Below are 21,601 nucleotides of genomic sequence, written 5' to 3'. Positions count from 1 at the left end.
GCCCCATGGCTGCCCCATAGCCGCCCCATAGCCGCCCCATGGCTGCCCCATAGCCGCCCCATAGCCGCCCCATGGCTGCCCCATGGCCGCCCCATAGCTGCCCCATAGCCGCCCCATAGCTGCCCCATAGCTGCCCCATGGCTGCCCCACGGCTGCCCCATAGAAACCCCATAGCTGCATCTGATTTGCATCTGATCTGCATCTGTTTTGCATTTGTCCTGCATCTGATTTGTATCTCATCTGCATCTGATCTGCATCTCTGCATCGAATCTGCATCTGTCCTGCATCTGATCTGCATCTGATCTGCATCTCTGAATCCAATCTGCACCTGTCCTCCATCTGATTTGCATCTGATCTGCATCTGTCCTGCATCTGATTTGCATCTGATCTGCATCTGTCCTGCATCCGTCCTGCCTCCAATCTGCATCTGATCTGCATCCGATCTGCATCCGTTTTGCATCTGATCTGCATCTCTGCATCCAATCTGCATCTGATCTGCATCTGATCTGCATCCGTTTTGCATCTGATCTGTATCTCTGCATCCAATCTGCATCTGATCTGCATCTGGTCTGCATCCGATCTGCATCTGATCTGCATCCGATCTGCATCTCTGCATCCAATCTGCATCTGTCCTGCATCCGTCCCGCCTCCGATCTGCATCCGTCCTGCATGCGATCTGCATGCGATCTGCATCTAATTTGCATGCCATTTGCATCCCCCCAGCAACCTGCCGCTGGCCATCTGCATCTCGCTGCCGCTGGTCACCTTCCTGTACGTCATGGCCAACGTGGCCTACGTCACCGCCATGGCGCCCGCCGAGATCATCCGCTCCGACGCCGTGGCCGTGGTCAGTGGGCGCAGAATGGGGTGAAAAAGGGAGAAAAAGGGAAAAAGGGGGAAAAAGGGGGGAGGGGTGGGGGTCAGGTGGGCCCCTATGGGGCTCTATGGGGCTCTATGGGTCTCTATGGGTCTCTATGGGGCTCTATGGGGCTCTATGGGTCCCTATGGGGCTCTGTGGGTCTCTATGGGTCCCTATGCGTCTCTATGGGGCTCTATGGGTCTCTATGGGTCCCTATGGGTCCCTATGGGTCTCTATGGGTCCCTTTGGGTCCTTATCGGTCCCTATGGGTCACTATGGGTCTGTATGGGTCTCTATGGGTCACTATGGCTCCTTATGGGTCCTTCTGGGTCTCTATGGGTCTCTATGAGTCCCTAGGGTTCCTATAGGGCTCTATGGGCCTCTATGGGTCCTTATCGGTCTCTATGGGGCTCTATGGGGCTCTGTGGGTCTCTATGGGTCCCTATGTGTCCCTATGGGTCTTTATGGGATCTGTGGGTCTCTATTGGGTCCCTATGGGTCCCTATGGGTCCCTATGGGTCTCTATGTGTCCCTATGGGTCTCTATGGGTCTCTATGGGTCCCTATGGGGCTCTGTGGGTCCCTATGGGTCTCTATGTGTCCCTATGGGTCTCTATGGGTCTCTATGGGTCACTATGGGTCTCTATGGGTCTCTATGTGTCCCTATGGGTCTCTATGGGTCGCTATGGGTCGCTATGGGTCCCCCGCAGAGATCATCCGCTCCGACGCCGTGGCCGTGGTCAGTGGGCGCAGAACGGGGCCAAAAAGGGAGAAAAAGGGAAAAAGGGGAAAAAGGGGGGAGGGGTGGGGGTCAGGTGGGGGGAAATGGGGTGATATGGGGCTCTATGGGTCTCTATGGGTCCCTATGGGGCTCTATGGGTCTCTATGGGTCTCTATGGGTCCCTATGGGTTTCCATGTGTCCATATCAGTCCCTATGTGTCCCTGTGGGTCTCTATGGGGCTCTATGTGTTTCTGTGGGTCCCTATGGGTCCCTATGGGTCTCTATGGGTCGCTATGTGTCCCCATGTGTCCCCATGTGTCCTTATGGGTCCCTGTGGGTCCCCCTGTGTCCCCCTGTGTCCCTATGGGCCTCTATGGGTGGTTATGGGTCTCTATGGGGCTCTATGGGTGGCTATGGGGCTCTATGGGTCTCTATGGGGCTCTATGGGGCTCTATGGGTGGCTATGGGGCTCTATGGGGCTCTGTGGGTCTCTATGGGTCCCTATGTGTCCCTATGGGTCCCTATGGGTCTCTATGGGTCTCTATGGGTCCCTATGGGTTCCTATGGGTCCCTATGGGTGGCTATGGGTCGCTATGGGTCCCCCGCAGAGATCATCCAGTCTGACGCCGTGGCCGTGGTCAGTGGGCGCAGAACGGGGCCAAAAAGGGAGAAAAAGGGAAAAAAGGGAAACAGGGGGGAGGGGTGGGGGTCAGGGGGGGGGAAATGGGGTCATATGGGGCTCTATGGGTCTCTATGGGGCTCTATGGGTCTCTATGGGTCCCTATGAGTCTCTATGGGTCCCTATGGGTCCCTATGGGTCTCTATGGGTCCCTATGCGTCTCTATGGGGCTCTATGGGTCCCTATGGGTCCCTATAGGGCTCTGTGGGTCCCTATGGGTCTCTGTGCGTCTCTGTGGGTCTCTATGGGTCTGTATTGGTGTCTGTGGGTCCCTATGGGTCTCTATGGGGCTCTATGGGTCTCTATGGATCCCTATGGGTCCCTGTGGGTCCCTATGTGTCTCTATGGGTCCCTATGGGTGGCTATGGGTCTCTATGGGTCCCCCGCCGAGATCATCCGCTCCGACGCCGTGGCCGTGGTCAGTGGGCGCAGAACGGGGCCAAAAAGGGAGAAAAAGGGAAAAAGGGGAAACAGGGGGGAGGGGTGGGGGTCAGGTGGGCCCCTATGGGGCTCTATGGGGCTCTATGGGTCCCTATGGGTCCCTATGGGCCTCTATGGGTGGCTATGGGTCTCTATGGGGCTCTATGGGTGGCTATGGGGCTCTATGGGTCTCTATGGGTCTCTATGGGGCTCTATGGGGCTCTATGGGTCCCTATGGGGCTCTGTGGGTCTCTATGGGTCCCCCTGTGTCCCTATGGGTCCCTATGGGTCTCTATGGGTCCCTATGGGTCTCTATGGGTTTCTATGGGTCTCTATGGGTTTCTATGGGTCGCTGTGGGTCCCCCTGTGTCCCCCTGTGTCCCTATGGGTCTCTGGGGTTTCTATGGGTCGCTATGGGTCCCCGTGTGTCCCTATGGGTCCGCATGTGTCCCCATGTGTCCCCCTGTGTCCCTATGGGTCTCTGGGGTCTCTATGGGCCCCCATGTGTCCCTATGGGTCGCTGTGGGTCCCCGTGTGTCCCTATGGGTCTGCATGTGTCCCCATGTGTCCCCCATGTGTCCCTATGGGTCCCCCTGTGTCCCTATGGGTCCCTATGGGTCCCTATGGGTCTCTATGGGTCGCTGTGGGTCCCCCTGTGTCCCTGTGTGTCCCTATGGGTCCCCCTGTGTCCCCCTGTGTCCCTATGGGTCCCCATGTGTCCCTATGGGTCGCTGTGTCCCCCTGTGTCCCTATGGGTCTGAATGTGTCCCTATGGGTCGCTGTGTCCCCCTGTGTCCCTATGGGTCTGAATGTGTCCCTATGGGTCGCTGTGTCCCCCTGTGTCCCTATGGGTCTCAATGTGTCCCTATGTGTCCCCCTGTGTCCCTATGGGTCTCTATGGGTCCCCATGTGTCCCCCTGTGTCCCTATGGGTCTCTATGGGTCCCCCTGTGTCCCCCTGTGTCCCTATGGGTCTCTATGGGTCCCCCTGTGTCCCCCTGTGTCCCTATGGGTCTCTATGGGTCCCCATGTGTCCCCCTGTGTCCCTATGGGTCTCTATGGGTCCCCATGTGTCCCCCTGTGTCCCTATGGGTCTCTATGGGTCCCCATGTGTCCCCCTGTGTCCCTATGGGTCTCTATGGGTCCCCATGTGTCCCCCTGTGTCCCTATGGGTCTCTATGGGTCCCCATGTGTCCCCATGTCCCTATGGGTCTCTATGGGTCCCCATGTGTCCCCCTGTGTCCCTATGGGTCTCTATGGGTCCCCCTGTGTCCCCCTGTGTCCCTATGGGTCTCTATGGGTCCCCATGTGTCCCCCTGTGTCCCTATGGGTCTCTATGGGTCCCCATGTGTCCCCCTGTGTCCCTATGGGTCTCTATGGGTCCCCATGTGTCCCCCTGTGTCCCTATGGGTCTCTATGGGTCCCCCTGTGTCCCCCTGTGTCCCTATGGGTCCCCATGTGTCCCTATGGGTCGCTGTGTCCCCGTGTCCCTATGGGTCTCTATGGGTCCCCCTGTGTCCCCCTGTGTCCCTATGGGTCTCTATGGGTCCCCATGTGTCCCCGTGTCCCTATGGGTCTCAATGTGTCCCTATGTGTCCCCCTGTGTCCCTATGGGTCTCAATGGGTCCCCATGTGTCCCCCTGTGTCCCTATGGGTCTCTATGGGTCCCCCTGTGTCCCCCTGTGTCCCTATGGGTCTCTATGGGTCCCCATGTGTCCCCCTGTGTCCCTATGGGTCTCTATGGGTCCCCATGTGTCCCCCTGTGTCCCTATGGGTCTCTATGGGTCCCCCTGTGTCCCCCTGTGTCCCTATGGGTCCCCATGTGTCCCTATGGGTCGCTGTGTCCCCGTGTCCCTATGGGTCTCTATGGGTCCCCCTGTGTCCCCCTGTGTCCCTATGGGTCTCTATGGGTCCCCATGTGTCCCCATGTCCCTATGGGTCTCTATGGGTCCCCCTGTGTCCCCCTGTGTCCCTATGGGTCCCCATGTGTCCCTATGGGTCGCTGTGTCCCCGTGTCCCTATGGGTCTCTATGGGTCCCCCTGTGTCCCCCTGTGTCCCTATGGGTCTCTATGGGTCCCCATGTGTCCCCGTGTCCCTATGGGTCTCAATGTGTCCCTATGTGTCCCCCTGTGTCCCTATGGGTCTCAATGGGTCCCCATGTGTCCCCCTGTGTCCCTATGGGTCTCTATGGGTCCCCCTGTGTCCCCCTGTGTCCCTATGGGTCTCTATGGGTCCCCATGTGTCCCCCTGTGTCCCTATGGGTCTCTATGGGTCCCCATGTGTCCCCCTGTGTCCCTATGGGTCTCTATGGGTCCCCCTGTGTCCCCCTGTGTCCCTATGGGTCCCCATGTGTCCCTATGGGTCGCTGTGTCCCCGTGTCCCTATGGGTCTCTATGGGTCCCCCTGTGTCCCCCTGTGTCCCTATGGGTCTCTATGGGTCCCCATGTGTCCCCATGTCCCTATGGGTCTCTATGGGTCCCCCTGTGTCCCCCTGTGTCCCTATGGGTCCCCATGTGTCCCTATGGGTCGCTGTGTCCCCGTGTCCCTATGGGTCTCTATGGGTCCCCCTGTGTCCCCCTGTGTCCCTATGGGTCTCTATGGGTCCCCATGTGTCCCCATGTCCCTATGGGTCTCTATGGGTCCCCCTGTGTCCCCCTGTGTCCCTATGGGTCCCCATGTGTCCCTATGGGTCGCTGTGTCCCCGTGTCCCTATGGGTCTCTATGGGTCCCCATGTGTCCCCCTGTGTCCCTATGGGTCTCTATGGGTCCCCATGTGTCCCCATGTCCCTATGGGTCTCTATGGGTCCCCATGTGTCCCCCTGTGTCCCTATGGGTCTCTATGGGTCCCCCTGTGTCCCCCTGTGTCCCTATGGGTCTCTATGGGTCCCCATGTGTCCCCCTGTGTCCCTATGTGTCCCCCTGTGTCCCCCCGTGTCCCTATGGGTGGCCATGGGTCCCGCAGACGTTCGGGCGCCGCGCTCTGCCCGCCCTGCACTGGCTTTTCCCGCTGGCCGTCACCTTGTCCACCTTCGGCGGCGTCAACGGATCCCTGTTCACCTGCTCCAGGTCTGCCCCATAGCCGCCCCATAGCCGCCCCATGGCTGCCCCACGCCTGCCCCACAGCCGCCCCATGGCTGCCCCATAGCCGCCCCATGTCCCCCATATCTCCCCATATCTCCCCCCCAAACCCCCCATATTCCCCCACATCCCCCCATACCCACCCCATACCCACCCCATATCCCCCCATATCCCCCCATATCCACCCCATATCCCCCCATATCCCCCCATATCCCCCCATAACCACTCCATATCCCCCCATATCCCCCCATATCCACCCCATATCCCCCCATATCCCCCCATATCCCCCCATAACCACTCCATATCCCCCCATATCCCCCCATATCCGCCCATATGGCCCCATATCTCCCCATATCCTGCCATATCCCCCCCATATCCCCCCATAACCACCCCAAACCCCCACATATCCCCCCATACCCACCCCATCTCCCCCCATGTCCCTCCATCTCCCCCCGGCTCCCCCCATATCCCCCCACATCCCCCCATAACCACCCCATATCTCCCCATATCCCTCCCAAACCACCCCATATCCCCCCATATCCCCCCCAAACCCCCCCCATCTCCCCCCATATCCCCCCATAAGCACCCCATATCCCCCCATATCCCCCCATAACCACCCCATCTCCCCCCATATCCCCCATCATCTCCCCCCATATCCCCCCATACCCACCCCCCACCCCCCCACCCCCCCCCCCCCCCCCCCGCAGGCTGTTCTACGCAGGCGCGCGGCGCGGCCACCTGCCGGCGCTGCTGGCCATGATCCACGTGGAGCGGAAAACGCCGGTGCCGGCGCTGCTGCTCACTGTACGATGGGGGGCGGGCGGTTATGGGGTCCTGTGGGGTCTTTATGGGGTCTTTATGGGGTCTTTATGGGGTCTTGTGGGGTCTTTATGGGGTCTTTATGGGGTCTTGTGGGGTCTTTATGGGGTCTTTATGGGGTCTTTATGGGGTCTTGTGGGGTCTTTATGGGGTCTTTATGGGGTCTTGTGGGGTCTTTATGGGGTCTTTATGGGGTCTTGTGGGGTCTTTATGGGGTCTTTATGGGGTTTTGTGGGGTTCTATGGGGTCTTGTGGGGTCTTTATGGGGTCCTGTGGGGTCCTGTGGGGTCTTGTGGGGTTTTGTGGGGTCTTGTGGGGTCTTGTGGGGTCTTGTGGGGTTCTGTGGGGTCTCTATGGGGTCTTGTGGGGTGTCTATGGGGCTCTATGGGGTCTTTATGGGGTTCTGTGGGGTTCTGTGGGGTTCTATGGGGTTCTGTGGGGTCTTGTGGGGTTCTGTGGGGTCTTTATGGGGTCTTGTGGGGTCCTGTGGGGTCTTTATGGGGTCTTTATGGGGTCCTGTGGGGCCTTTATGGGGCCTTTATGGGGCCTTTATGGGGTCTTTATGGGGTTTTGTGGGGTTCTATGGGGTCTTGTGGGGTCTTTATGGGGTCCTGTGGGGTCCTGTGGGGTCTTGTGGGGTCTTGTGGGGTCTTGTGGGGTCTTGTGGGGTTCTGTGGGGTCTTTAAGGGGTCTTGTGGGGTTCTGTGGGGTCTCTATGGGGTCTTGTGGGGTGTCTATGGGGCTCTATGGGGTCTTTATGGGGTTCTGTGGGGTTCTGTGGGGTTCTATGGGGTTCTGTGGGGTCTTGTGGGGTTCTGTGGGGTCTTTATGGGGTCTTGTGGGGTTCTGTGGGGTCTTTATGGGGTCTCTATGGGGTCTTGTGGGGTCTCTATGGGGTTCTGTGGGGTCTTTATGGGGTCTTGTGGGGTTGTGTGGGGTCTTTATGAGGTCTTGTGGGGTCTCTATGGGGTTCTGTGGGGTCTTTATGGGGTCTTGTGGGGTCTTTATGGGGTCCTGTGGGGTCCTGTGGGGTTTTGTGGGGTCTTTATGGGGTCTTTATGGGGTCTTTATGGGTCTCTGTGGGGTTCTGTGGGGTCTTTATGGGGTCTTGTGGGGTCTTTATGGGGTCTTGTGGGGTTCTGTGGGGTCTTTATGGGGTCTTTATGGGGTTTTGTGGGGTTCTATGGGGTCTTGTGGGGTCCTGTGGGGTCTTTATGGGGTTTTGTGGGGTTCTATGGGGTCTTTATGGGTCTCTATGGGGCTTTGTGGGGTCCTGTGGGGTCCTGTGGGGTCTCTATGGGTCTCTATGGGGTTCTGTGGGGTCTTTATGGGGTCTTGTGGGGTCTTTATGGGGTCCTGTGGGGTCCTGTGGGGTTTTGTGGGGTCTTTATGGGGTCTTTATGGGGTCTTTATGGGTCTCTGTGGGGTTCTGTGGGGTCTTTATGGGGTCTTGTGGGGTCTTTATGGGGTCTTGTGGGGTTCTGTGGGGTCTTTATGGGGTCTTTATGGGGTTTTGTGGGGTTCTATGGGGTCTTGTGGGGTCCTGTGGGGTCTTTATGGGGTTTTGTGGGGTTCTATGGGGTCTTTATGGGTCTCTATGGGGCTTTGTGGGGTCCTGTGGGGTCCTGTGGGGTCTCTATGGGTCTCTATGGGGTTCTGTGGGGTCTTTATGGGGTCTTGTGGGGTCTTTATGGGGTCCTGTGGGGTCCTGTGGGGTTTTGTGGGGTCTTTATGGGGTCTTTATGGGGTCTTTATGGGTCTCTGTGGGGTTCTGTGGGGTCTTTATGGGGTCTTGTGGGGTCTTTATGGGGTCTTGTGGGGTTCTGTGGGGTCTTTATGGGGTCTTTATGGGGTTTTGTGGGGTTCTATGGGGTCTTGTGGGGTCCTGTGGGGTCTTTATGGGGTTTTGTGGGGTTCTATGGGGTCTTTATGGGTCTCTATGGGGCTTTGTGGGGTCCTGTGGGGTCCTGTGGGGTCTCTATGGGTCTCTATGGGGTTCTGTGGGGTCTTTATGGGGTCTTGTGGGGTTCTGTGGGGTTCTGTGGGGTCTTGTGGGGTCTTTATGGGGTCTTTATGGGTCTCTATGGGTTCTGTGGGGTCTTTATGGGGTCTCTATGGGGTTCTGTGGCGTCTCGATGGGGTCTTTATGGGGTCTCTATGGGGTTCTGTGGGGTCTTGTGGGGTCTTGTGGGGTCTTTATGGGGTCTTGTGGGGTTCTGTGGGGTCTTTATGGGGTCTCTATGGGGCTCTATGGGGTTCTGTGGCGTCTCGATGGGGTCTTTATGGGGTCTCTATGGGGTTCTGTGGGGTCTTGTGGGGTCTTTATGGGGTCTTGTGGGGTTCTGTGGGGTCTTTATGGGGTTCTGTGGGGTCCTGTGGGGTTCTGTGGGGTCTTTATGGGGTCTTTATGGGGTCTTGTGGGGTTCTATGGGATCCCTATGGGGTTCTATGGGGTTCTGTGGGGTCTCTATGGGGCTTTGTGGGGTCTTTATGGGGTCCTGTGGGGTCTTTATGGGGTTTTGTGGGGTCTTGTGGGGTCTTGTGGGGTCTTTATGGGGTCTTTATGGGGTTTTGTGGGGTCTTTATGGGGTCTTGTGGGGTCTTGTGGGGTTTTGTGGGGTCTTGTGGGGTTCTGTGGGGTCTTTATGGGGTCTTTATGGGGTTTTGTGGGGTCTCTATGGGGTCTTTATGGGGTTTTGTGGGGTTCTATGGGGTTTTGTGGGGTCTTTATGGGGTCTTTATGGGGTCTTTATGGGGTTCTGTGGGGTCTTTCTGGGGTCTTTCTGGGGTCTTTCTGGGGTCTTTCTGGGGTCTCTATGGGGTTCTGTGGGGTCTTTATGGGGTTTTGTGGGGTTCTGTGGGGTTCTGTGGCATCTCTATGGGGTCTCTATGGGGCCTCTATGGGGTTCTGTGGGGTCTCTATGGGGTCTTGTGGGGTTCTGTGGGGTCTTTATGGGGTCTTTATGGGGTCTTTATGGGGTCTCTATGGGTCTCTATGGGGTCCTGTGGGGTCCTGTGGGGTCTTGTGGGGTTTTGTGGGGTCTTGTGGGGTCTTGTGGGGTTTTGTGGGGTCTCTATGGGGTCTTGTGGGGTTCTGTGGGGTCTTGTGGGGTCTTGTGGGGTTCTGTGGGGTCTTGTGGGGTCTTTATGGGGTCTTGTGGGGTTGTGTGGGGTTTTATGGGGTTTTCTGCGTTTTTGTGGGGTTTTATGGGGTTTTCCAGGGTTTTATGGGGTTTTATGGGTTTTTGTGGGGTTTTATGGAGTTTTATGGGCTTTGTGTGGGGTTTCTGTGGGGTTTTCTGGGCTTTGTGTGGGGTTTTGTGGGGCTCTATGGGGTTTTATGGGATTTTCTGTGTTTATGTGGGTTTTTATGTGCTTTGTATGGGGTTTCTGTGGGGTTTTCTGGGGTTTTCTGGGGTTTTCTGGGGTTTTCTGGGGTTTTATGGGGATTTGTGGGGTTTTATGGGGTTTTCTGGGGCTCTATGGGGATTTATGGGGTTTTATGGGATTTTATGGGGTTTCTGTGGGGTTTCTGTGGGGTTTTGTGGGCTTTTTGTGGGTTTTTATGTGCTTTGTATGGGGTTTCTGTGGGTTTCTGTGGGTTTCTGTGGGGTTTTGTGGGGTTTTGTGGGGTTTTATGGGGTTTTATGGGGTTTCTGTGGGGTTTTATGGGGTTTTGTGGGGTTTTGTGGGGTTTCATGGGATTTTCTGGGTTTTTGTGGGGTTTTATGGGGTTATCCAGGGTTTTGTGGGGTTTTATGGGGTTTTGTGGGGTTTTGTGGGGTTTTGTGGGGTTTTGTGGGGTTTTATGGGATTTTATGGGGTTTTGTGGGTTTTTGTGGGGTTTTATGGGATTTTATGGGGTTTTCTGGGTTTTTGTGGGGTTTTATGGGGTTTTATGGGATTTTATGGGGTTTTCTGGGGTTTCTGTGGGGTTTTATGGGGTTTTATGGGATTTTATGGGGTTTTCTGGGGTTTCTGTGGGGTTTTATGGGGTTTTATGGGTTTTTGTGGGGTTTTATGGGATTTTATGGGGTTTTATGGGGTTTCATGGGATTTTATGGGGTTTTTGTGGGGTTTTTATGGGGTTTCATGGGATTTTATGGGGTTTTATGGGGTTTCTGTGGGGTTTTATGGGGTTTTGTGGGGTTTTGTGGGGTTTCATGGGATTTTCTGGGTTTTTGTGGGGTTTTATGGGGTTATCCAGGGTTTTGTGGGGTTTTATGGGGTTTTGTGGGGTTTTGTGGGGTTTTGTGGGGTTTTGTGGGGTTTTATGGGATTTTATGGGGTTTTGTGGGTTTTTGTGGGGTTTTATGGGGTTTTATGGGATTTTATGGGGTTTTCTGGGGTTTCATGGGATTTTATGGGGTTTTGTGGGGTTTCATGGGATTTTATGGGGTTTTGTGGAGTTTTATGGGATTTTATGGGATTTTATGGGATTCTATGGGATTTTATGGGATTCTGTGGGGTTTTTGTGGGGTTTTTATGGGGTTTGTGTGTGGTTTGTGTGTGCGACGTGGCCGCGTTCCCGCAGTGCGTGACGACGCTGCTGATGCTGGTGACGGGCGACATCTACACGCTCATTAATTACGTGGGCATCGTCAACCACGTGTGGTACGGCGTCACCGTGCTGGGGCTGCTGCTGCTGCGCCGCAAGCGCCCGCGTCTGCCGCGCCCCATCAGGGTGGGTTGCCCCATGGCTGCCCCATGGCTGCCCCATAGATGCCCCATGGCTGCCCCATAGCTGCCCCATAGATGCTCCATAGCCGCCCCATAGCTGCCCCATAGCCGCCCCATAGATGCTCCATGGCTGCCCCATAGCCGCCCCATAGATACCCCATGGCTGCCCCATAGCCGCCCCATGGCTGCCCCATGGCTGCCCCATAGCCGCCCCATGGCTGCCCCATGGCTGCCCCATGGCTGCCCCATAGCTGCCCCATGGCTGCCCCATAGATGCCGCATGGATACCCCATAGCTGCCCCATGGCTGCCCCATGGCTGCCCCATAGCGGCCCCATGGCTGCCCCATAGATACCCCACAGCTGCCCCATGGCTGCCCCATAGCTGCCCCATAGATAGCCCATAGTGACCCCATAGCCGCCCCATAGCTGCCCCATGGCTGCCCCATAGCCGCCCCATAGCTGCCCCATGGCTGCCCTATAGCTGCCGCATGGATACCCCATAGTGACCCCATAGCTGCCCCATGGCTGCCCCATAGATACTACATATCCCCCACTGACCCCAAATTCCCCATTGCCCCCAATGCCCCCAGTTGACCCCATTGCCCCCATTGCCCCCATAGCCCTATAGGGCCGACTGACCCCAATGCCCCCATTGCCCCCATTGCCCCCAGTGCCCCCATTCCCCCCATTGGCTCCATTGCCCCCAAATCCCCCCATTGCCCCCAATCCCCCCAATGCCCCCAATGCCCCCATTGCCCCCAATCCCCCCATTGCCCCCAATGCCCCCAATGCCCCCATTGACCCCAATGTCCCCATTGCCCCCAGTAGCCCCATATCCCCCATTGCCCCCATTGCCCCCATTGACCCCAATGCCCCCATTCCCTCCATTCCCTCCATTGCCCCCAATGCCCCCAATGCCCCCATTCCCCCCATTCCCCCCATTGCCCCCAATGCCCCCATTGCCCCCATTGCCCCCATTTCCCCCAATGCCCCCAATGCCCCCAATGCCCCCATTGCCCCCATTGCCCCCAAATCCCCCCTTGACCCCATACCCCCCCCGCCCCCAGATCCCGCTGTGGGTGCCGCTGCTGTTCGTGCTGCAGTGGCTGCTGCTGCTGCTGTTCTCGCTGTGGGCCGAGCCGTGGGTCTGCGCCATCGCCGCCGCCATCACCGCCTGCGGGGTCCCCCTCTACTTCCTGGGGGTCCGCTGGGCCCAGCGCCTGCCGGCCCTACAGCGCCTCGTGGGTAAGGGGGCGTTATGGGGTCGGGTGTGGGGGGTGTGGGGTCAGATATGGGGGTTATGGGGGGATATGGGGTCGTCTATGGGGGTATGGGGTCAGCTATGGGGGTATGGGGTCAACTGTGGGGGTTATGGGGTCATCGATGGGGGATATGGGGTCAGCTATGGGGGTTATGGGGGGATATGGGGTCATTGATGGGGGATATGGGGTCAGCTATGGGGGATGTGGGGGGAAAAGGGGTCATTGATGGGGGATATGGGGTCAGCTATGGGGGTTATGGGGGCATATGGGGTCAGCTATGGGGGACTGGGGGGTATGGGGTCAACTGTGGGGGATATGAGGTCATTGATGGGGGATATGGGGGGATATGGGGTCGGCTATGGGGGTATGGGGTCGTCTATGGGGGATATGGGGTCAGCTATGGGGGATATGGGGTCAGCTATGGGGGATAATGGGGGATATGGGGTCGTTTGGGGGAGATATGGGGTCATCTATGGGGGACTGGGGGGATATGGGATCAGCTATGGGGGATATGGGGTCAGCTATGGGGGATATGGGGTCAGCTATGGGGGTTATGGGGGGATATGGGGTCAGCTATGGGGATATGGGGTCAGCTATGGGGGTTATGGGGGGATATGGGGTCATCGATGGGGGATATGGGGTCAGCTATGGGGGGTTTGGGGGGATATGGGGTCAGCTGTGGGGGGTTTGGGGCTCAGCGCCTGCCGGCCCTACAGCGCCTCGTGGGTAAGGGGGGGTTATGGGGTCGGATGTGGGGGGTGTGGGGTCAGATATGGGGGTTATGGGGGGATATGGGGTAAGCTATGGGGATATGGGGTCAGCTATGGGGGATATGGGGTCAGCTATGGGGGGTTTGGGGCCCAGCGCCTGCCGGCCCTACAGCGCCTCGTGGGTAAGGGGGGGTTATGGGGTCGGATGTGGGGGGTGTGGGGTCAGATATGGGGGTTATGGGGGGATATGGGGTCAGCTATGGGGGATGTGGGGTCAGTTATGGGGGATATGGGGTCAGCTATGGAGGTTGTGGGGGGATATGGGGTCGTCTATGGGGATATGGGGTCAGTTATGGGGGATATGGGGGGATGTGGGGGTTATGGGGTCAGCTATGGGGGATATGGAGGGTTTGGGGTCATTTATGGGGTCATATATGGGGGATATGGGGTCAGCTATGGAGGTTATGGGGGGATATGGGGTCGTCTATGGCGATATGGGGTCAACTATGGGGGTTATGGGGTCAGCTATGGGATTTTTAGGGTCACTTTTAGGGATTTGGGGGTCATTGTGTGGATTTTTGGGGTCACTTTTAGGGATTTTGGGGTCACTTGGGGGATTTTGGGGTCACAGTGGGGGATTTTGGGGTCACTTGAAGGATTTTGGGGTCACAGTGGGGGATTTTGGGGTCATTCTGTGGATTTTGGGGTCACAGTGGGGGATTTTGGGGTCTCTCCGCAGCGTGGCTGACGCTTATGGGGCAGCGGCTCTTCTTTGTCCTCTACCCCCATAGTGAGACCCACAGCGACCCCCAGCCCCACAGCGACCCCCAGCCCCACAGCGACTCCCAGCCCCACAGCGACCTCCAGCCCCACAGCGACCCCGAGCCCCACAGCAAGCTCCTGCCCCATAGCGACTCCCAGCCCCATAGCGACCCCCAGCCCCATAGCGACTCCCAGCCCCATAGCGATCCCCACCCTACAAGTGACTCCCAGCCCCATAGTGAGACCCACAAGTGACTCCTCTGCCCCACAAGTGACTCCTCTGTCCCATAAGTGACCCCTCTGCCACATAAGTGACCCCTCAGCCCCATAGTGAGACCCACAAGTGACCCCTCTGCCCCACAAGTGACCCCTCTGCCCCACAGGTGCCCCCCCGTGCCCCACAAGTGCCTCCCTGCCCCACAAGTGACCCCTCAGCCCCACAACTGCCCCTCCTTGCCCCATAAGTGACCCCTCAGCCCCATAGCGAGACCCGCAAGTGCCTTACAAGTGCCTCCCCAGCCCCACAACTGCCCCCCTTTGCCCCATAAGTGACCCCTCAGCCCCATAGCGAGACCCACAAGTCACCCCTCAGCCCCACAAGTGCCTCCCTGCCCCACAAGTGACCCGTGTGCCCCACAGCGGGGCCGGTGGGGCTGCCCCACACTCCGCCCCACAAGTTTGCCTCCGGCCCCACAGGAATAAAAAGGTGCTGCGAATGGAAACCAAGCGGCAGCCGCCATCATTTCCGTAGGGCCCACAGAAACCCGCGTTTCTGTGGGGCCTGCAAGGAAACAATGGGATTTTTTTGTTTTTTGGGGGGGAAATGGGGTGAAAAAAGGGATTTTTTGTAGGGTCGACCGGAAGAACGGCTTTCTATGGGGTGTAAACAACCCCACTTCCGGTAGGAGCTGGCAAATCCCGCCCCCTCAAGCGGCTACTTCCGGTCTCGGCCGGAAGTAAGCGGAGAGGGACTTCCGGGTCGGTGCGTGCGGGGGGGGGGAGGGCGGTTGGGGATGGGAAAAAAAGGAACATGAGGAATTGGAGGGAAATCCCGCCCCCTCAAGCGGCTACTTCCGGTCGGGGCCGGAAGTAAGCGTAGAGGGACTTCCGGGTCGGTGCGTGCGGTGGGGGGGGCGGTTGGGGATGGGAAAAAAAGGAAAATGAGAAATTGGAGGGAAATCCCGCCCCCTCAAGCAGCTACTTCCGGTCTCGGCCGGAAGTAAGCGGAGAGGGACTTCCGGGTGGGTTGGTGGGGGGGGGGGAGGCAGTTGGGGATGGGGAAAAAAATAACGGAAAATGAGGGATCGGAGGGAAATCCCGCCCCCTCAAGCGGCTATTTCCGGTCGCGGCCGGAAGTAAGCGGAGAGGGACTTCCGGGTCTCTGCGTGGGTGAGGGGGTGGGCGGTTGGGGATGGGGAAAAAAAAGAAATGAGGGATTGGAGGGAAAAAAAGGAGGAAATCGCGGGTGGAATCGCAGAGGAAAAATGCGATTTTTTTTTGGGGGGAAAAAAGGTGAAATTGGGTCAAAAAAAAGAAAAAAATTGAGAAAAATTGGGTTAAAAATAAAAAAAGGAGGGGGGGGGATGCAGAGCTGAGGCTGCACCGGAAGCGCCGGAACCGGATGAGGCAAAATTTGGCGCCGGAAGTAAAGGCCGCGAGTTCGAAGCGGTAAAAGTAAAGGGCGTTATTTGGCGCCGGAAGTGGGGTGAGAGACCGGAACGATTGGGAGAAGAGACCGGATGTTGCGTCATGAAACACCGGAAGTGGGGGCCTGGGGAACGCGAGTGGCCGGAAAAGGGTGGACTTAACGCCGGAAGTGCCGTCGGGTTGAAAGAAGGGGCGGGAGCTGAACTGATTTGACAGCGGAAGCACGATGGGTTTAATTAGAAAAAAAGGGGGCCGGAAGTTGATCTGACACCGGATGTTGAACGTTGTAAATAAGAGGGGTTGGAAAATGACGGACTGGAGACCGGAAGTGGGATTGGGTAAATAGAGGCGGGCTGAAAAGGGAGAGATTTGATGCCGGAAACGCAATGGGGGGGGAGAGGGGAAGGGGAAGGGGGGGGGGGGAGTGAGAGGGGAAAGGAGAGAGGGAGGGGGAAGGGAGGGGGGAAGGGAGAAGGGGAAGGGAGAGGGGGAGGGGAGGGGGGGAGGGGAGAGGAGAGAGGAGGAGGGAGGGTGGGAGGGGGGAAGAGGGAAGGGGGGTGAGTGGGAGAGGAGGGAGAAGAGGGGAGGGGGGAGAGGGGGAGGGATGGGAGGGAGAGAGGGGAGAGAGGGAAGGGGAGGGAGAGAAGGCAAGAGGGGGAGGGAGGAGGGGGGGAGGGAGGGGGGAGGAGAAAGAGGGGGAGGGGAAGAGGGAAAGGGGGGAGGGGGGGCTGAGGGGGGAGTGAGGGAGAGGGAAGGGGAGGGGAAGAGGAGGAGGCACAGCGAGAGGGGGGGGAGGGGAAAGACGGGGAGGGGGTGAAAGAGGTGACCCGGAAGTGGACGGATTTAACGCCGAGTGTTGGATGCGTTGTAAAAGAGCGACCGGAAGAGGACGGCTTTGTGTCCGGATGTACCACCGGGTTCAAAGGGGGGACCGATCTGCCGCTACGAAGCGTTGTGAGGCGATAGAAGAGGGGCAGGAAAAGGATTTGACGCCGGAAGTGCTACCAGGTGGAAAAAAAAAGAAAATAGAGCGACCGGAAGCTCGCCGATTTAGCGCCGAGTGTTATATCGGAATAAAAAGTGCGACCGGAAGGGGACATATTTGACGCCGGAAGTGCTTTGGGGAGCGTGGGCAAACAGCGCCCGGAACGGGCTCGATTTCACGCCGGAAGTGAGCGAAGCGAACCGGAAGTAGCCTTAGAGAGACCGGAAAAAGGGGGGCGTCGCGTCACCGGAAGTCCGTCGGCGTTCGTCGGCGGCAGCCAAGATGGCGGACGGGGAGGAGGTGACGCTGGACGGGCGTCCGTTGCATCTGCTGCGCGTGGCCGACCTGAAGGCGGCTCTCGAGCGGCGCGGGTTGGCCAAGAGCGGTCAGAAGAGCGCGTTGGTGAAGCGGCTGCGCGGGGTGAGGAGGAATTTGGGGGAGGGGGATGTGGGGGGGGGCGGCCATTTTGGGGGGGGGGGAAGGGAGGGAAGAGCGGCGGCGGTGCGCGGTGGCGGCGGGGAACGGACGCGGCCTACGGGAGGGGGCGGTGCGCATGCGCGGGGAGCTTCCCGCCAAAAGTTTGGGGGGGGGCAGTGGGGGGGGGAGGGGGAGTGGGAAATGTTTTTTTTTTTTTTTTTTGAGGAGAATTCCGTGGATTTTGGATTTTTTGCGATGGGGGGGAGGGGGGTTGAAGGGGTTTGTTTGTTTGTTTTCCGTTTTTTTGAGGGGTTTTAAGGATTTCGGGGGGGTTTGTTTTGGGTGTAAGGGGAGGGGTTGGAGGGGGGTTTTGAGGTAAAGTTTAGGGATTTTGCTTTTTTTTAGGAACTTTGGGACTGTAACAGGTGGGGAGGTGGAAGGGGGTTGGATTTTGGGGCATTTTGGGGCAATTTGGAGTTTTTTTGGTGATTTTTATGTGGAGTTACTTCATGTTTATTGTGGATATTTGTAAGTTGGGGGGGCAGGGATTTCTGAGGTAATTTTGGGGGGATTTGTGGGTTTTTTTGGGGATTTTTATGGATGCAACAGGTGGGGAGGTGGAGGGGGGTTGGATTTGGGGCATTTTGGGGCAATTTGGAGTTTTTTGGTGATTTTATGTGGGGTTATTTCATGTTTACTGTGGAGTATATGGGTTGTGGGGGGGGAAGAGTTTTTGAGGTGATTTTGGGGAATTTTGGGGTTTTAATGGAATTTTGTGGATGCAACAGGTGGGGAGATGGAGGGGGGTTGGATTTGGGGGCATTTGGGGGCAATTTGGAGTTTTTTTGGTGATTTTAATGTGGGGTTCATGTTTATTTTGGGGGCTTATAGGTTGTGGGGGGGGGAGGAGTTTTTGAGGTAATTTTGGGGGATTTGGGGTTTTTTGGGGATTTTAGTTGTGACAAGAGGTGGGGGGGGAATGGTGGGAGGGGATTTGGGGCATTTTGGGGCATTTTGGGATTGTTTTGATGGTGTTTTTTTTTTTAATTGGGTTACTTTGTGCTGTTAAGGGGCTCTGTTGGGGGGGGCAGGGATTTCTGAGGTAAATCTGGGGGATTTGGGGTTTTTTGTGGATTTTTGTTGTGATAAGGGGGGGGGAGGGGGTTGGGGGCATTTTGGGTCAATTTTGGGTTGTTTCTGTGTGTTTTATGGGGTTTTGTGGTACGAAGGGGTTTATGGGGGTGGGGAGGAGGGATTTCTGAGGTAAATTTTGTGGATTTTGGGGTTTTTGTGGATTTTTATTATCATAACAGGGGGGAGAGGTTGAGGTGGTTTTAATTTGGGGCAATTTGGGGCTTTTCTGTTGTTTATTTGTGGGGTTATTTTGTGGGTTATGGGGATTTATGGTTATTGGGGGGGCAGGGGTTTCTGAGGTGAATTTTGTGGATTTTGGGGTTTTTGTGGATTTTTGTTATTATGAAAGGGGAGGGGGGTCGAGGAGGTTTGGATTTGGGACATTTTGGGTCAATTTTGGGACATTTTGTTGTGTTTTACGGGGTTATTTTGTGGTATGAAGAGGTTTATGGGGAGGGTGGGGGGAGCAGGGATTTCTGAGGTAAATTTTGGGGGTTTTTGTTTTTTTTGTGGATTTTTATGGTTGTAAGAGGTGGGAGGAGTGGGGGGGGGTTGGTTTTGGGGCATTTTGGGTCAATTTGGGTCTTTTTTGGTGTTGTTTTGTGGGGTTATTTTGTGGGTTATGGGCATCTCTGGGGAGTGGGGGCAGGGGTTTCTGAGGTGAATTTTGTGGATTTTGGGTTTTTTGTGGATTTTTCTTATTACAAAAGGGGAGGGGGGTCGAGGAGGCTTGGATTTGGGACATTTTGGGTCAATTTTGGGATATTTTGTGGTGTTTTATGGGGTCATTTTAGGGTACGAAGAGGTTTATGGGGAGGGTGGGGGGAGCGGGGATTTCTGAGGTAAAATTTGGGGGTTTTTGGGTTTTTGTGGATTTTTATGGTTGTAAGAGGTGGGAGGAGTGGGGGGGGGGTTGGTTTGGGGGCATTTTGGGTCAATTTGGGTCTTTTTTGGTGTTGTTTTGTGGGGTTATTTTGTGGGTTATGGGCATCTCTGGGGAGTGGGGGCAGGGGTTTCTGAGGTGAATTTTGTGGATTTTGGGTTTTTTGTGGATTTTTCTTCTTACGAAAGGGGAGGGGGGTCGAGGAGGCTTGGATTTGGGACGTTTTCGGTCAATTTTGGGATATTTTGTTGTGTTTTACGGGGTTATTTTGTGGTATGAAGGGGTTTACGGGGAGGGTGGGGGGAGCAGGAATTTCTGAGGTAAATTTTGGAGATTTTGGGGGTTTTTGTGGACTTTTATGATTGTAAGAGGTGGGAGGAGTGTGGGGGAGGTTGGTTGGGGGCATTTTGGGTCAATTTGGGTCTTTTTTGGTGTTGTTTTGTGGGGTTATTTTGTGAGTTATGGGGGATCTATGGGTTGTGGGAGGGGAGCAGGGGTTTCTGAGGTGAATTTTGTGGATTTTGGGTTTTTTGTGGATTTTTCTTATTACAAAAGGGGAGGGGGGTCGAGGAGGCTTGGATTTGGGACATTTTGGGTCAATTTTGGGATATTTTGTGGTGTTTTATGGGGTCATTTTAGGGTACGAAGAGGTTTATGGGGAGGGTGGGGGGAGCGGGGATTTCTGAGGTAAAATTTGGGGGTTTTTGGGTTTTTGTGGATTTTTATGGTTGTAAGAGGTGGGAGGAGTGGGGGGGGGGTTGGTTTGGGGGCATTTTGGGTCAATTTGGGTCTTTTTTGGTGTTGTTTTGTGGGGTTATTTTGTGGGTTATGGGCATCTGGGGAGTGGGGGCAGGGGTTTCTGAGGTGAATTTTGTGGATTTTGGGTTTTTTGTGGATTTTTCTTCTTACGAAAGGGGAGGGGGGTCGAGGAGGTTTGGATTTGGGACATTTTGGGTCAATTTTGGGACATTTTGTTGTGTTTTATGGGGTTATTTTGTGGTATGAAGAGGTTTATGGGGAGGGTGGCGGGAGCAGGGATTTCTGAGGTAAATTTTGGAGATTTTGGGGTTTTTGTGGATTTTTGTTGTGATGAGGGGGGAGGGGGGAACAGAAAAAGGGGGTTTGGGGTATTTAGGATCAATTTTGATGTTTTTTGTGCTTTTTTTGTGAGGTTATTTTGTGGTTTATGGGGATCTATTGGTTGTATGGGCGGGGGGGGGCAGAGATTTCTGAGGTAAATTTTGGGGATTTGGGGTTTTTTTTCATTATTTTTATCTTTTTTGGGGAGAGGGGAGATGGGGGAAAGAATTTGGGGCATTTTGGGGCAATTTTGGATTATTTTGGTGGGGTTTTTTTGGGTTATTTTGTGGTTGTTATGGGGATTATGGCTTGTTGGGGGTCAAATTTTTGGGGAAAATTTTGGTGATTCTGGGATTTTTATCATTTTAAGAAAAGAGAGATGAATGGGGGGAAGAATTTTAAGGCTTTTGGGGTCATTTTGGGCCAATCTGGGGTCTTTGAGGACAGTTGTGGGGTCATTTTGGGGCATTTTTGGGGTCATATTGAAGCGGTTTTGCTTCTTTTGGGGTCAGTTTTGGGTTTTTTGGGGGTCAATTTTGTGTCTGGGTCAATTTTGGACACTTTTGGGGTCATGTTTTTGATCATTTCTGGTCATTTTTGGGTGTTTTGGGTCAGTTTGGGGTCAATTTGGGGTATTTGGGGGTCAATTTGGGGGGGGGCAACTTTGGATCGTTTGGGGTCAATTTGGGGTAAATTTCAGGTATTTTGGCTTCAATTTGGGGTCAACTTCGGGTCTCTTTTGGGTCAGTTTGAGGTTTTTGGCCATTTAATGGGTTATTTTTGACAAATTTTGGGGTCTTTGGGGGTCATTTTTCTGCATTTTAGACTTTTTTGTTCCTTTGTGTGAATTTTTGGTCCTTTTGGGGCTCAATTTTGGATCTTCCTGGGTCAGTTTTGGGGGTCAATTTTGGGTCTTTTGGGGGTCAATTTTGGGTCTTTTGGGGTCAATTTGGGGTCTTTGGTTTCTGGATCAGTTTGGGGTCTTTTTAGGATCAATTTTGAGTCTGTTTGGTTCGACTTTGGGGTCGGTTTGGGGTCTTTTTGGGGTTGGTTTTAAGTCTTGTTGGGTCTCTGGGTCCATTCTGTGCCAATTTTGGGGTCTTTTGGGGGTGAGTTTGGGATCTTGGGTTTCTGGGTCAGTTTTGGGTCTTTTTGGGGTCAAGTTTGAGTCTTGTTGGGTTTCTGGGTCCATTTTGTGCCAATTTTGGGTCTTTTGGGGGTTGGTTTTGGGTCTTTTAGGGGTGAGTTTGGGGTCTTGGGTTTCTGGGTCAATTTTGGGTCAATTTGGGGTCAGTTTTGGGTCTTTTTGGGGTCAAGTTTGAGTCTTGTTGGGTTTCTGGGTCCATTTTGTGCCAATTTTGGGTCTTTTTGGGGGTGAGTTTGGGGTCTTTTTGGCGGTGAGTTTGGGATCTTGGGTTTCTGGGTCAGTTTTGGGTCTTTTGGGGGTCAAATTTGAGTCTTGTT

At 55.5% G+C, this 21,601-nt stretch overlaps 2 protein-coding genes across 8 annotated transcripts in view; both read left to right on the top strand.

Moving 5' to 3' along the window:
* Window positions 1-14,713, top strand: part of SLC7A8 (solute carrier family 7 member 8) — a 28,349-nt gene extending 13,636 nt beyond the window's left edge. For 2 of the 4 annotated variants that reach the window (XM_090130098.1, XM_090130097.1), the window contains 6 exons: window positions 724-847; window positions 5,642-5,745; window positions 6,465-6,561; window positions 11,111-11,260; window positions 12,325-12,502; window positions 13,969-14,713. In XM_090130098.1, the coding sequence (XP_089986224.1) occupies window positions 724-847; window positions 5,642-5,745; window positions 6,465-6,561; window positions 11,111-11,260; window positions 12,325-12,502; window positions 13,969-14,246 (931 nt within the window). In that variant the 3' untranslated portion in view covers window positions 14,247-14,713. Of the gene's footprint in view, window positions 1-723; window positions 848-1,568; window positions 2,270-5,641; window positions 5,746-6,464; window positions 6,562-11,110; window positions 11,261-12,324; window positions 12,503-13,968 lie in introns of those variants that run through there. The other 2 variants (XM_090130100.1, XM_090130099.1) reach the window with 2 other exon arrangements.
* Window positions 14,714-15,808: 1,095 nt separating this feature from the next.
* The window catches only part of ACIN1 (apoptotic chromatin condensation inducer 1), a 48,428-nt gene continuing 42,635 nt past the window's right edge, over window positions 15,809-21,601 (top strand). For 3 of the 4 annotated variants that reach the window (XM_090130120.1, XM_090130118.1, XM_090130119.1), the window contains exon 1: window positions 16,411-17,043. In XM_090130120.1, the coding sequence (XP_089986246.1) occupies window positions 16,906-17,043 (138 nt within the window). In that variant the 5' untranslated portion in view covers window positions 16,411-16,905. Of the gene's footprint in view, window positions 15,977-16,410; window positions 17,044-21,601 lie in introns of those variants that run through there. The other variant, XM_090130117.1, reaches the window with a different exon arrangement.

Source organism: Phasianus colchicus, chromosome 39 (assembly GCF_987193195.1).
Source record: "Phasianus colchicus chromosome 39, bPhaCol1.hap1.1, whole genome shotgun sequence".
Taxonomy (NCBI): Eukaryota; Metazoa; Chordata; class Aves; order Galliformes; family Phasianidae; genus Phasianus; species Phasianus colchicus.
The sequence above is the reverse complement of the archived record's forward strand: the minus strand, read 5'-3'. Positions and strand labels throughout refer to the sequence as shown.